Raw genomic sequence first — 13,588 nt, 5'->3', positions numbered from 1 at the left:
GCAGATCTGGATTATCATCTTCCCCGTTGGAAGTGATGGACCCCCTCCTTCCCTTCTGCCATCCCAAAATCATTGGGGCTATCATTATGTGCAGGGAAGTCTGTAAAGATGTTCATAATCTTGCCTTTGAAAAACTCTGCCACCTTATTGCAGAATACTTGCAAGTTTTCTATCGCCTGATGTATTGGAGATGCCAGGAGGGTGCGCACCATGTTAAAGAGTTCTTTAAGAATAGTAATAGCCGATCTAATCCTCTGTGAAAAAAACACAGATTTTGCCTTCTTAGTAGCCCTGTTGAATTTGAGAATACGTTCCTTGTATTTGATTTTCTCTTCCAATCTCCATCTCCATTCCTGCCTCCTACACTGCCTTTGAAGATCCTTCAGCTCCTCTGAAAACCACAGGGCTTAAAATGGTTTCTTCCTACCCTTAGGTACCCTTAGGTCTAGCCCTAACCACAGGGGCAAACTCCTCAATGGCCGACCTAACCCATTTATTACAATTCTCTGCCGGTGAACCTGGACCCCTAAGGTCCTTCTCTTTGAATTTACAAGGGCATCAGAGAAATTGCCAGATGAGATTTTTCTCCAATTCCTGCCGCTCTTGCCCAATGTGCTTTCCATGAAATTAGTCTTGTGTGCACTAAACATCACCAAACTGTAGTCAGACAAGCTTAACGGCAGACAATCACCTATCATCAGGGTCTCTTGATTGGAACTGGTCCCATCCAACATGTGTCTGGCCTTATGAGTCGAAACATTGACTCGTTGGCTAAAGCCGAAACTGTGCATGAGTTCTATGAAAGCCCTGGTGTCAGGGTCATTCTCTTCTTCCAAATGAAGGTTAAAATCCCCTAGAATTATGTGATTACCGCAAGAGACAAAGGGGTCAAGCACTTGGTGACGATTCAAAATGAACTGTTTTTTGCAACCGGGAGGACGGTAGGTCAACAGTCTCGCTAAAATTACAAAATGTTTTTATTTTAAAAAGGCACACTTTAGACAGGGAGCACTGGACGGGAGGAGGGAGGGGGGTACCTGGGAAAAAGGGGTTCCTTATGCTTTCTTTTTTCTTGTTTATTCTTATAGTTTTATTCTACGCACGAGCAATTGGCTGATACTGTCTCGAGCGCTGACCTCACGCTCTCAGCTGGCACTGCCCGGCGGTGCTGTTTCGATCTTGTTTGTAGACAGATAACTGTACATGGAAATACTTGTGTGTTTAAATTCAATAAAGATATTTGAACCATAAAAAGCCCCACTTTGCAACCTTTGACTGTGGTGTTAACAGGCTCTAGCGTACAGCTTAGCTGCTCCCTAAAAATAATGGCCAGGCCTCCCTTCCTCTGTATGTTCCTAATAAGTCTCACCACCGTATAACCCAGTGGTGTCGCAAACGCAAAGTCTGAGCCAGAGTCCTCCTTGGCCCAAGTCTCAGTAACAAATAGACAGTGTAACTGAGATGTCCCAATCATCTAGTTGGCCCCTTGTGCCATCCAGACGTGGACAGGCTTACCTTTGGTGTGCGTCCACTGCGCGTCCGCGCATTGGCGTGTTTAGATCTCTGGGGCCAGCACATACTGCCTGAGCCAGCGTCAAACTCTTGAATGCATTGAACGGGCATCATTGAAGGCACTACAATGATGCCCGTTAAAGGAAGGAACGGGCTCTAACAGGCCCTAGCACAGTACCACACACAAGTAAGAAAAGAAAAAATATTAAATTAATTATTATAGTTACATTATTTAATGAACATTTCTTTTGAAGGGGTAATGTGCGAGAACATTATTTTTCATTAGTTCTGGAGTAAAATAATTATTTTAATTTATTTCACATTTATATTTTACAAGAAAATAAATCATTTAAACAAAAAAATATACTTTAGTCAACGTATCTATTCTTTTTCATAGAGAAATTGCCACCACAATGGCGGTGATCACCACAGTGGTGGACATCTCTACCACAGTGGTAGAGATCTTCATGCAGGTGGCAGAGATTTCCACCAAGGTGGCACAGATCTCCGTTTATGTGGGAGCATTTTGAAGTAGTAACCTTGCCTTTGTAAATGTGTCTCCACCTCCTGATTTCAGGGGGTGGAGACATGTAAGTCTACACTTTGGAATAAATTTACACTTGGAAATGGTGAAAAGTCAAAAGTAGTAAATGTATTTGAAAGTTTTAGAGTAAATTTATACTTGAAGATTTACTAACATGTAAATTTACTTTTGTAAATAGGCCTCAATGACTTAAAAGGCAAGGTAGTCATATTTACTCTAGTGGAGTTCCTGATTGAAAATAAACATGAAATAGCTAAGCCACTGCTGAAGGGCCTCCACTGGTTTTTCATGGGACAAGAATTCAATAAAAAAAATCACAATCTTAAGCGCATGACAAACATTGGACCTTTATATCAGCAAGAAAAAAACGTAATTGAACGTATTCAATTTGAAATATATGCTTGCATCCCAAAGTCGAAAAAATGCTCAAATGCACATGGAAGGGATCAGAATAATCTTTATTAATAAAGCAGTGTTATGAAATAACTTAAACAAGGAAATATAGCATAATTGAATATTTTGTTTAGCTAAACTTAATTGGAAAAACATACAAAAATAAACAATTGTAACAACAAAATATAATATATGATATATACATCCACTGCACACTATAAGGATGTTGTAAATCACTAAGGAGGTCCATGACCATATTGATGCAGATGGCTGCAACCCAAACCCTACTATAAAGTCACGGAATTTGTTCGTAATACTCTCAATAATGTGCAGCTGGGAATTCATGGGAGCACATAGTAGTGGACTTTGTGACTTAGCTCGCATCCAACCCCAAGAGAGCTTAGCAGTTGGCCCAAAGAATAATTTGTGCATTCAGACCAGTTTTTTCCTTTAATTCAAAGTCTAGTATAACAAAATGTGACTACAAGTTCCACAGTCCATAGGAAAAAGAGGACCATTTTTGCCTCACAGCTCTCACTCTTTTTTAATGGCATTCGGCTGACATGGAAAATTTTGAAAACAAACAGAAAACAAGGTGGGTGGGTGGCTGGCCAGATTCTTGTCAGGGTACCACTGCATTATTGGGAATAGTGTTTTAGTTGTTGGAAGTTGCTACATAGCTGTCTCTTGCCCGGGGTGAGGTTGCATATGAAGAAGGCTAGTACAAATATTTTATTACATTATTACTAATGAGAAGTGGCATCATTTTCTTACTACAGGCATGTACTGATGTCAGAGCTTGGCTGTGATATAAAATAAAAAAGAATGGAAGTGAACACAGTAACAACTGCTCCCCACATAGCATTGTATACTCTGTATTGTTCAGATTGATCCATTATTTATTTCTCGCTCTTCAATACAATCCATACATCTCTAAAAATACCTATAAATAGTATTCAAATTACGAATACAATCAGCTAAAACTAAATAACGTACACTAATGAAGCAAGCATAGATGTAATACAGCTCGTGGGTAGAAATTGATTGGGCTATTTATTTTATATAACAGCCTTAAAATAAATACTCTGGGGGTTCTAAATCCTTGATCTGTTTCTTTATAGAAGAAACATTGAAAGGTCAGCCTATATATTGATTGGAAAACTCTGTATCATCTTATAACCAATGTATAATGATGCAGTGACTTATGGTGTAAATGAGTAATCCCACAGGACGCAAAATTCTTGAGGTGGAATAATTTTCATAGGACCTTTGTTGGCAACCATCACTGCAAATACTATTGTTCTTCCTAAGGAGCAACTGCTCCTTAAAAACGTTTCCATAACAATGTATCAGGCTTTCATGTGGTTTCCAAAGGGGTGAACTCTAAACAAAATACTGTAAGTTTCCCTTGCAGGAAATAGAAAGCCTTCCTCTTATGTTAATTTCCACTTATGTAATGCCACAAATTCAACTTTCTGTTTGATGTGTGGAGATGAAATCTCAGGCAATAAGAGATGATTTTCCTGCTTTTACTTCTTTTGTTTTTTAAGAAATAGTGCAACAGCAATTTTATATTTCAGTATTTTATCCTCCTATGGATGACAGTGTGCTATAGAATAAACAATATGGATAGATGTAATGCTTATAAACATGAAGGAAAACAGCCAAATTCATTCGTACACCTCGTGTCCAACGTATAGGTACTGGGTGCTCAATTTATCTGCACATGGCGTTTCCATGTTTGTCCTCTAGTGCACAATAAAGGCTCAACGTTGGATATTCAGTCCTGCATTTACCAGTTTTCTACCTAAATAAAGCTCATGTTCCAACAAACAGAAGATGTGAAATACAATTTGTGCGCCACAAGGGCCTTTTCTTCAATTCTTAAATGTCAAGTCAGATTTCTATCCACAGGCATGTTAATAATACCCTACCCGATCATGAGCAAGGCTATGAGAACACGAAACAGCATTTAAAAGTGGTAGTGAATTCATACAGCAATATTGACCTAACCCATAAAGTATGGTAACCTGTAGGTAACAATTGTGCTTTTGTAAGTCAAATGTCTCACAGCAGTCATACATGCTTCATCAAAAACACCATGAATTAAACTATTGCGATGGTGGCAATTGACTAAAACAGCAATTTTCAGCCTGCAGTCTGCTCTTCAAAATTTCTGCGATAGACAGTGAGCTGGGGAAAGATTCTTGTGGCTACTGAGGAAGATTGTACCTCATTGTGAGATGTGGTAAATCAGGACTGTGTGCCTGCAAGTCCTTTCCTTTACCTTGCCTTGCCTTCCTTTTCTTTCCATGTGTGGCTGCAGGTTATGAATATGTGTTAGACTCACATGTGCAAGTGGATGAGAAATAGTATGTTCCAAAGTTGGCCTTACCTCCAAGGGTCCGTCACTAGCTGTCTTATCAGAATACAACATGACACTCTTTACTTTCGCCCTGGATCTCTTTTCAAGAACGCTGAATAGATGCTGGACAATAAGAGAAGTCATATCGACTATTGAAAATCCTCTTTTTGAGGGCCATGTTCAGAACTTATTCATGTCTGGGCAAGAATAGAGATGGCGCTCCCAGGGTTCTCTGGTATCTATCTCTGTGCTACCTTTACTCAGAGACACCCTTCATGGTGGACCCTGCTCACATGGTTGTCACGAACAGGAACAAAAATGACATCAGACTCTCTGCCCTAAATAGGGCGTATGGTTGAACGTACTTACACCAACATCGCCAACTCTGTTGGATTGTCTAGGGAGGGTTTCCGCTGGCATACTCAGTGGAGGTATCACTGTCAAAAACATGACAGCCCTCCAAAATCTAAATAAAGCAGGCAGATTGTCAGTTTGGTTGACAGGGTACTCTGCCATGTTTGTGTCAGAGATCCTTGCCTGTCAAACTCTGAATCATTCCCCTAGTTTTTTTTTTAAACATAAAGGCACAGACACCTTTCAGGATGAAACTAAATATTTTCTAGAAAGTTTCAAGTTCGGACTGAAATAAGTACTGTGATCATAAAACATAGTGCAGAGATTATCTAAAATGGTAACAAATATCATTAAATAAGTTCAGATAATTCTCAAGTAAAATTGAAAAGAATTATTTTTAACTCTGACGCCTTGATTACGAGTGACCTGAACCTAAATACAAATATGATACCCCAGGGCTCAGAATTTGATGGGGGTAATAACTATAGTCCACTATGTGTTAAGCCCTTCGGAATGGAGCTTAATATGTGGATTTTGATGATCTCCATAGTTCCTAAATCTGCATGTCCCTGTACTACCCGGGCATTCTCTTTGGTAAATATCATCAGGTTAGATACGCTGCAGAGAATAGAGGAGGTGCAGTAGACTTCACACTACTCATAATTCTGTCCTCTGTGAAAACAGGTCTTTGTGCTTGGGTCAGAATGAGCCAGGCCACATGTAACCAGGGCTTGCCATGACCCCACACAATGAAACTTTAAGGATTGGAACATAGCAAATAAATGAAGATTGTGACCAAAAACACTAGCCTGGAAGCAGTTTTTAATCGTGCCCTAGAGATAGCTCAAAATAAATGTCAGGAAGTGCTCATCAATCTGTGTATGACATAGTACTGATGGTTAAGATACTATATAATAAAGTTTCTTCCTATAATGCCTACCCTAAAAATAATTGCTAATTTACTTCTTTCATTAAGCCTTTGTAAAACGCTAAAAACAAAAACAAACAAAAAGGGGCATTAAAACACTTCAGAAATAATTAGCCTCGTGGCTTTTGAAAAGATCCCTACAAAGTATGATTTTGATCCCTCTTGTGAATGGCAGGGATTTATTAAGGCTGACCACATAATGCAGTCTACAACATGCATGCCTGAGTAATGAGTAATCTCTTTATTGAGGGTAAAGCCCTATTTAATGAGGTTAATCACGTTTTTGCAGCTAGATTTCAGATGTTCAGGCAATAAACCTGTTTTTCCAAATAATCTGGTGCCTTGCCATGTGTAAGGGCGAAGTTCATAAATTCATCAGCAGTTGTTTTGGACAACATGCAGTTTCCTTATCAAGAAGTACTTCTTGGGTAACGGATTGAACTAAAGTTTTGAATTTTTGGCATTGCTGTTGATGCACTCTTTTGGGAAAAGGACATTTTTTCGTCAAAATATATCTTCTTCTGCCTGTGATTAATCCCCTGCCTATATGGTAGCACCCATCTGTAGACCCTGAGGGGTCACCCATGTGGTAGTCCTAATGTAGGCCAGATAATTTCCGCTATGTGGAGAAGTGTGGCTCACTGGTTAGAGGAGGCAGACCTGGAAGCAGAGGTCAGCCCGGGACCAGGGTTCAATTCCCGGCTCGGCAGGGTCTTGAGTCCTAAAATGTCCATGGACTCGACAATTCTCGCTCTGGTGCCTACTCGATTCATGCGACTCTGGGCAATAGCTTGCTTAATCTCCACAATGTCCCCTCGTGGCGGTATGCCTGGCTTTCACCTTGCGGATACACTGCCGGGGTTATCTCACAGGGGGAATACCAGGACAGGTTCCCTAAGCAAGCGCTTAGAAACCAGTGGTGATTTGCGCTATATAAATTCCTGTACATTTACATCTATGCACAAAGGGTTGCTTACAAATGTACACAAAATTCTTAAATTACCATCACTACATCTTTGGGTTTTGTAAAATAAGTAAAAAGTCAGACTTCTCCCTTAGATGCAGGACTCTAACTGAGAAGATGTATCTCTTCTTTTGAAATCAATCCTTCTAAATGTAAAATGTAATAACATTTAGGATCTTCGATATCTGGCATAGGAAATAGACTATATGAAAAGTGAGAAAAGGACCTAGAGAAGGTCCTAGAGAATCAAAGTCAAATAATTTTGCTCTTGCAGATTCAGTCATCACTTACCATATATTTGCACTGTTGTGTTTACAGATTTTTCCACTGCTCCACTCTTCACGCGACAGATGTAAAGCCCCTTATCAATGTCACGGACCTTCTCGATAACGAGGCTGCTAGAGATTATGTTGCCTTCCTTTTGGGTAATCCTTTGAGTTATCGTTGACCCCTTACTTGCCTAAAAATAAAGGACACATTTTTTATGAGTTACATCACGTTTCACAAATAAGTATACGATGGCTATATAAAATGTACTGTCTATTCAAGCCTCCAGTCTACAAAACGTAACACTGCAGAGAAAAATAAAGTATAGCCAAAGAGTTGTATTTAATTATTTATTGGTCTGTGTGATTTAGATAGTGTCACACTACACCTTCACACTTCAAAAGGCTAATATAATCCAGGATTTACATACTATGCTCAGGATCACCAGCTGTGCACACTACTTGTCAAAGGTTGTTCGTAGTGTACGATTCTATGAACTCTCAAGATAAAATGAACGATGATGACGAATTTCAGAAAAGTGCCAAGCAATTATTAATGATCTTGCCTTGGGCTTTCAAATTCTTAGAGGGAGTTAATGTTCATGCAAACTTTATAATCAAAATTATTGCTTGCATTGCAAGAAGAGTTACAATTTGATATGATGATAAACAAGGAGGCCCAGTTTCTGATGTCCAATGTATGATAATGCTACCATTTCCACAACATCCCTGAAGGGGAGTGTCTGGTCCATCTGAAAGACTCACTGGAGAGAACTGTAATAATGAACAGTGCGAAGCTGTGGATGGATGATCATTGAGAGGAATGATTCTTTAAAAGGACAGGACACCAAGGGGATCATATAGAATTTGGAAGATGAAGCATATGGTAGATGCCTACTCGCTAAACTTGTGGCCCTATTCAGAGGTGAGCGCACTGATTTATCTGCCTCATTTAGAGGTGGGAGAAATGCGGGGTCTATTAGGATGGCGATCTGCCCGCCATCCTATTAGACCCCCAAATCTCTTTGACCCCATCCCACTCTGTGACAGAGTGAAGGAAGGTCCTTCTCTCTTTGGCTGGCCAATGACAAGGTCAGCCAATGAGAAAAGGCAGTGGGATCTTCCTGTTTTCCCTTACTCCAGGATCCACCAAGACTTCCCTTCCACCACACGAAATCACTGCTGCCCCAGTAAAAAAAAATGTAATGTTGAATGTATGTGTGCATGTATGAATGTTAATGTACTTGTGCATTTGTGTGCGGTTGCGAATGGTAGGAGAATGTGGGCAAGCCTATGAATGGATGGGTGTGAATTAGTGCATATGGATTACCAAATAGGCAAAGTAGGTACCAGCCTATGGGCCCCACTCATTTTAGGGGCCCGCAACAACGGATCAAAGTAATATTGATTTGATCTTGAAAATAAAATTTCAATCAAGCTTTCTTAAATTGTTTCTAAAAGATAGAAAAAAAAAATGAACCAACTCAAAGAAACGAACACGCTACATTAAAGACTCTATAGAGAAAGTCCTGTATTAATGTAATGTACCCATTGAGTTTTGTTGGTTTATTTAAAAAAAAAAATAAGTATTTTTTATTTAATAACATTACTAATTGTTAATTAGTCTTGTGTTAATAAAATTGTTGGTTGGTAAAAGTAAAAACGTATTAGAAGATCATTTGCGTGGGGTGGGGGAGAAATTTCTACTGCCTAGGAGGAGGCCTCCACAGGGTTTAATCCGGCACTGGGATGCCTGCATGTGTTTACCCGTGTAAAAGAGTGCCACCCTACCCCCATACATACTACTCCCCATTACAAGCAGCCACTGAAAATCTGAAGTACATCAAAGGGGCATGTTAGTTTTCGCCATTTGTGGCTCAGAGGCATTTTTTTGTTCTCAGTGAACCCCACAGTGCTGCTGGAGGTATCAGCCGAGGCGCCGCTCTCGCTGACATCATTTACCCATCGCCACACTTCGGAAGCTGTTTACTCTTCTCTCAGCAGCCTCTATCGGACCTGGGATCTAAGACATGCGTCAGGGCAACATGAGAGAGCCGCGCGCGCTGAGCCTCGCAGCCCCCGTCACACCTCTTATCAGCCAACCGCGGACTCCGGGGCAATTGTCTTGTGAGTGACAAATGCTCGAGACTGCAGCTTCAGCTGGGAGCGGGAACACAACGCGTCCGATATAATCCTCTTGTAACTGTCAAAAATAGTCGAAGATTGTTTGGCTGACGCTCTGCAAACAAGATCTTGTGCAGTCGGATAGTAATATCTTTGTAAAACATACTTGGGGCGGGTGTCTCGCTCGCAGTCTGCTGGTCCCCGAATGACAACTCCATCAAGCACGCATACTGTAAAAACATTAGAGGCGGCCCCTCGGCCTGCTAGCGCCTGACACCTGTCTGCCACTCGGTAGGATTCAGCAACTCCACTGCCCCATGGAAGAAAGGGACAGGGACGACCTGACCGTTTAAATGTACACAAACGTGGAAATATATCATCGCCCCCAACTGCCTCTCCCTCTGCGACCCCCCCTATCTCAAGTCTGTGATTCAGTGACTCAATTTGAGTTTCAAATACTTCTCATGTTTAGCATGGGGGGCTTGGGGGAGGGCAGCCGGCCCCTGGGAGGTCTCCTCCCCCGGGCGGTTTGGGAGATCAGGGTGGGGGCTTCCCTTCTAGCAGATTCCATTTGGGCTTCTTTTGGGCTGGTTTTTAGTTGTATTGTGCGCAGCCTATAAATGGGCGTGTCTCCGCTTTACGGGCACCATTTTGGGCTTTGGTGACCTGGTGGCCGGTTTGAGCTTAGATATTTTTGTCAGAGTTTTTTGGTATTTCTTCCTTTCCTCTATAGCTTTGCGGAATTCGCTTACTATGGCTGGTGAAGATTATCGAGTTTTGGAGGCTATCCGCCTGCTTAGCGAGGCAGGTCGTTTGGACCTGGTTATTGGTGATCGGGGTCAGACCGAGCCTCCGCGTCCCCAGCGGGAGGCTTCGGCGAGGGTGTCGGCTGTGGTAGCAGCGTGTTTCTCCCCGAAACGCCGGAGGCAGGATGGGGTAAGTGAACGGGGGCGCTCCAGGACTCGGCGGGCGGGTGCGAGGTCCCGTCGGGGGAGTGATTCTGGGTCTTCTGACCCGTCTGCCTCTTTGGATACCTCTTTGGTCGAAGTGGTTGGGGAAGGTGATTTTCCTTCAGTAACGGGGGAGGTTTCTAATGTTGGTTTTCGTGAAAGGGCGGCCTCTGCTCCTGTTTTGCGAGGCCGTCGTGCTTCCAGGCAGCGTGGCTGCACACGGCGTTCGGCTTCGGCCTCCGCGGGGGCGGGCTCTGACGTCACCGGGGAAGGGGGAGTGGAGGCCATTTTGAATGTGGTTACTGTGGCGCAGCAGCCGTTACGGAGTGGTCAGGTTCAGGAGGTTCAAGAGGTGGTCGCTCCTCAGAGCGTTATTCGTCAGCACGTGGTTCAGGTTCCTGTAGCGGTTGACGGTGGTTCTGTGAGCGGGTCCATTGTTCGGCCTTTAGTGTCAGGGCCTGGTGTGGTCATGTCTGAGAGTTCTGGTGTGCTTGTGCGGTCGTCGGTGAGGGGCATGAGTAGTCCTTTATTGTTTTCCCCATCGGTGTCTACCAGGGGAGAAGCTGTGTCTGTCTGTAGTGGTTCGTTAGGGGAGGGGGAATGGGCTCAGATGGGTTTGGTAGAGGGAGCTGGGCGGTCTGAGGGACCTTCCCTTGGGGGGGATCTGTATGGTGCTGGTATCCCTGCGGGGAGTTTTCGCCCGTCGGAGGTTGTGGACAGTGGTGTTGGTTTGGTTCAGCAGGGTCTTGCTGAGGGGGGTTCTTTCTATGGGTTATCCGGGGATTTTCAGTTTCCTGGTTTGGGAGTGGTTGCGGGGGCTGCATCTCGGGGCTCCCTTGGGGGTGCGAGGGTTCAGGATTTTTCTGCTCAGGGGCCGGCGTCGCAGATTATTCAAGCTATGTTGGATGTGAGTTCGGATGAAGAGGTCTGCCCACCGTCTCCTCGGCTATGTGATGCTTTAAAAAGGAAAGGAGCAGGTGGTTCTGGGATTTTGGACGCAACTGGTAGGGGTGGTGGGGTTCGAGTTGGCGGTTTGTCTTCTGCTCCTAGAGTTGGTTTTAGTAAGGGACCCGGCACACCAGTCCGGCCTTTTTCTTTACAGGTGGGAGTTCGAACTGAAGCAGCAGACTTGGCAGGGCGGCAAGCAGCCCAAGTACGCCGAGGAGAAGTGCGGGTGGAGCCTGGCGCGGCACGTCCCATACCATCGAGGGATCCCGCCGCAGCCGTCTCAAGCAGGTTCAGTACGACCTCGATGGCCCCAACGAGGGATTTCGACATGGGCGGGGCCTGCAGGTCTAGCGCGACCTTCCCAGCCTCGTCGGTGGAACCCAGCGTATTCCATGGGAGCGGGTCACGCACGACCTCTCTTGTGCCACGTGTTGGTCGTAATGATGCTTTATCTTTTACAGCGAATCAACAGGTTGTAAGTGGTACTGGCGGAGGAGTGTATAGACGGGTTCAGTCGGCCTCCCCGCCAAGGTCAAACGTGAGGGCTGGTAAGGCCCATGGTCGGTCTAAAACGGTGGAGTCAGGACAGACTTCGTTGATTGTCAATGCCCCTTCTCAGTTAGATGAATCGTTGATTTTAGACTATGATGAGGACAGCCCTGAAGAGGGCGAAGTTCGGGAAGTGGTGTCTGGGGGGGGACATGCTAACGTCTCTCACAGTATATTACAGGCACAGGTGGTACGGAGTCGTGCGGAATCGTCAAGGCCACGAGTGCTCGGCCCGTCGGTGAGGGCTCCTCGGAGGGCGGACGACGGTGCACAGACAGAGTGGAGGACGGAAGCCGGTCAGCCGCCTCTTTTACGCCCAGGTGAGACTGTGGTTCATTCTGTCCGGCCAAATATGGTTTCTGTTGGTGTTGGTATGGACTTAATATCTAGTGAGAAAGATGGTAAACTATACAAAGGTCGTGTTGTCAGAGACCAAGGTGTGGGTACAAACATGGATGAAGTTAGTACAAGTGATAAAGTGGATAGTAGCACGTCCACTGTTGGTTTGGGCACTACTAAAACTGTACTACACAGCAAGGAATTAAAAATTAAAAAGTTGCCGTTTATGGGTGTAACAAAGCCTTTGGGGGCTCATTTAATGCTCAGTACGAAGGAACGGATATGGAACGGTGAGTATGTGGAACTGTTAAAATTGTTGCACAGAGAGGTTCGTGCTAAAGAGGGTTCCAAGGAGGAGGAGTTCGAATTGGCTAAGCGCCCTAAGGTACCTCTTACTATTGAAAATTGGACGGCTGCCTTTTTGATTTATGCCAGCGTCTACTGTGAAAAGTTCCCTGAGCGCTGCGTTTCATTATTCAAGTACATGGATGTTATACGTAAAGCTCAACTTACTAGGAATGATTACGCTTGGGCTCAATATGATGAGGAATTTAGGGCGCGTATGGCATGGGATCCCAAGGCTAAATGGGGTGAGTTGGACACTGACCTGTGGCAACACACCATGGGTTCGTCCGCCACTGGTAGAACGGTGTTTACAGCCAGTGGTCTTCCTTTGGTCTATCGTCCCTTTCAGTCCCGTCCCACCCAGGGAGGGGTGGGGGCCAACTCGAACACCCAGTCGCCTACAGGCACATGTTGGGACTTTAACAGAGGGACATGCAATAGAGAGTTCTGTAAGTTCCGTCACGAATGTTCACAATGTGGTAGAAAGAACCATCCGTTATCCCGTTGCTGGGGTCCTAGGTCTTCCGGGGGTCCCCAGGTTTCCCAACAGAGTTCAGGAACTTTCGTGCCACCACAGCAACCTCCAGCTCCCAGGGGAGGGAAGTCTTCATCCGGTGCTGGGCCCAAAGGCTCATACACCGGTTAATGTTGATCATTTGGCTGCCGCTTTGCGGGATTACGAGCCTGCTGAGCTGCGGTCGGCTTTGTTATCGGGTTTCCAGTTTGGGTTTAGGTTGGGTTACGAAGGACCGCGTTTGAGACGTTGGCCCAAGAATTTGAAGTCAGCAGGCGAACACCCTGCTATTGTACAGTCGAAACTGGATAAGGAAGTGAGGGAGGGTAGGATGGCGGGCCCCTTTGATGACTGGCCTTTGGCGAATCTGATTGTATCCCCTATTGGTGTGGTCCCTAAGAAGGAGCCTGGTCAGTTCCGGCTCATTCAGCATCTATCATGGCCTGAAGGTGAGTCTGTAAATGATTTCATTGACAACGAAGCTGCATCGGTG

The 13,588-nt window shown here is 44.3% G+C and overlaps 1 protein-coding gene across 1 annotated transcript in view; it reads right to left on the bottom strand.

The window, feature by feature from the left end:
- Positions 1-13,588, bottom strand: part of FLT1 (fms related receptor tyrosine kinase 1) — a 451,054-nt gene that overhangs the window by 340,421 nt on the left and 97,045 nt on the right. Inside the window, exon 7 of the mRNA XM_086935163.1 lies at positions 7,352-7,520. Coding sequence (XP_086791289.1) covers positions 7,352-7,520 — 169 coding nt within the window. The remainder of the gene's footprint in view (positions 1-7,351; positions 7,521-13,588) is intronic.

Source organism: Lissotriton vulgaris, chromosome 8, assembly GCF_964263255.1.
Source record: "Lissotriton vulgaris chromosome 8, aLisVul1.2, whole genome shotgun sequence".
In the NCBI taxonomy this organism is placed as follows: Eukaryota; Metazoa; Chordata; class Amphibia; order Caudata; family Salamandridae; genus Lissotriton; species Lissotriton vulgaris.
Note: the sequence above shows the minus strand (reverse complement) of the source record. Positions and strands in the feature narration are given on the sequence as shown.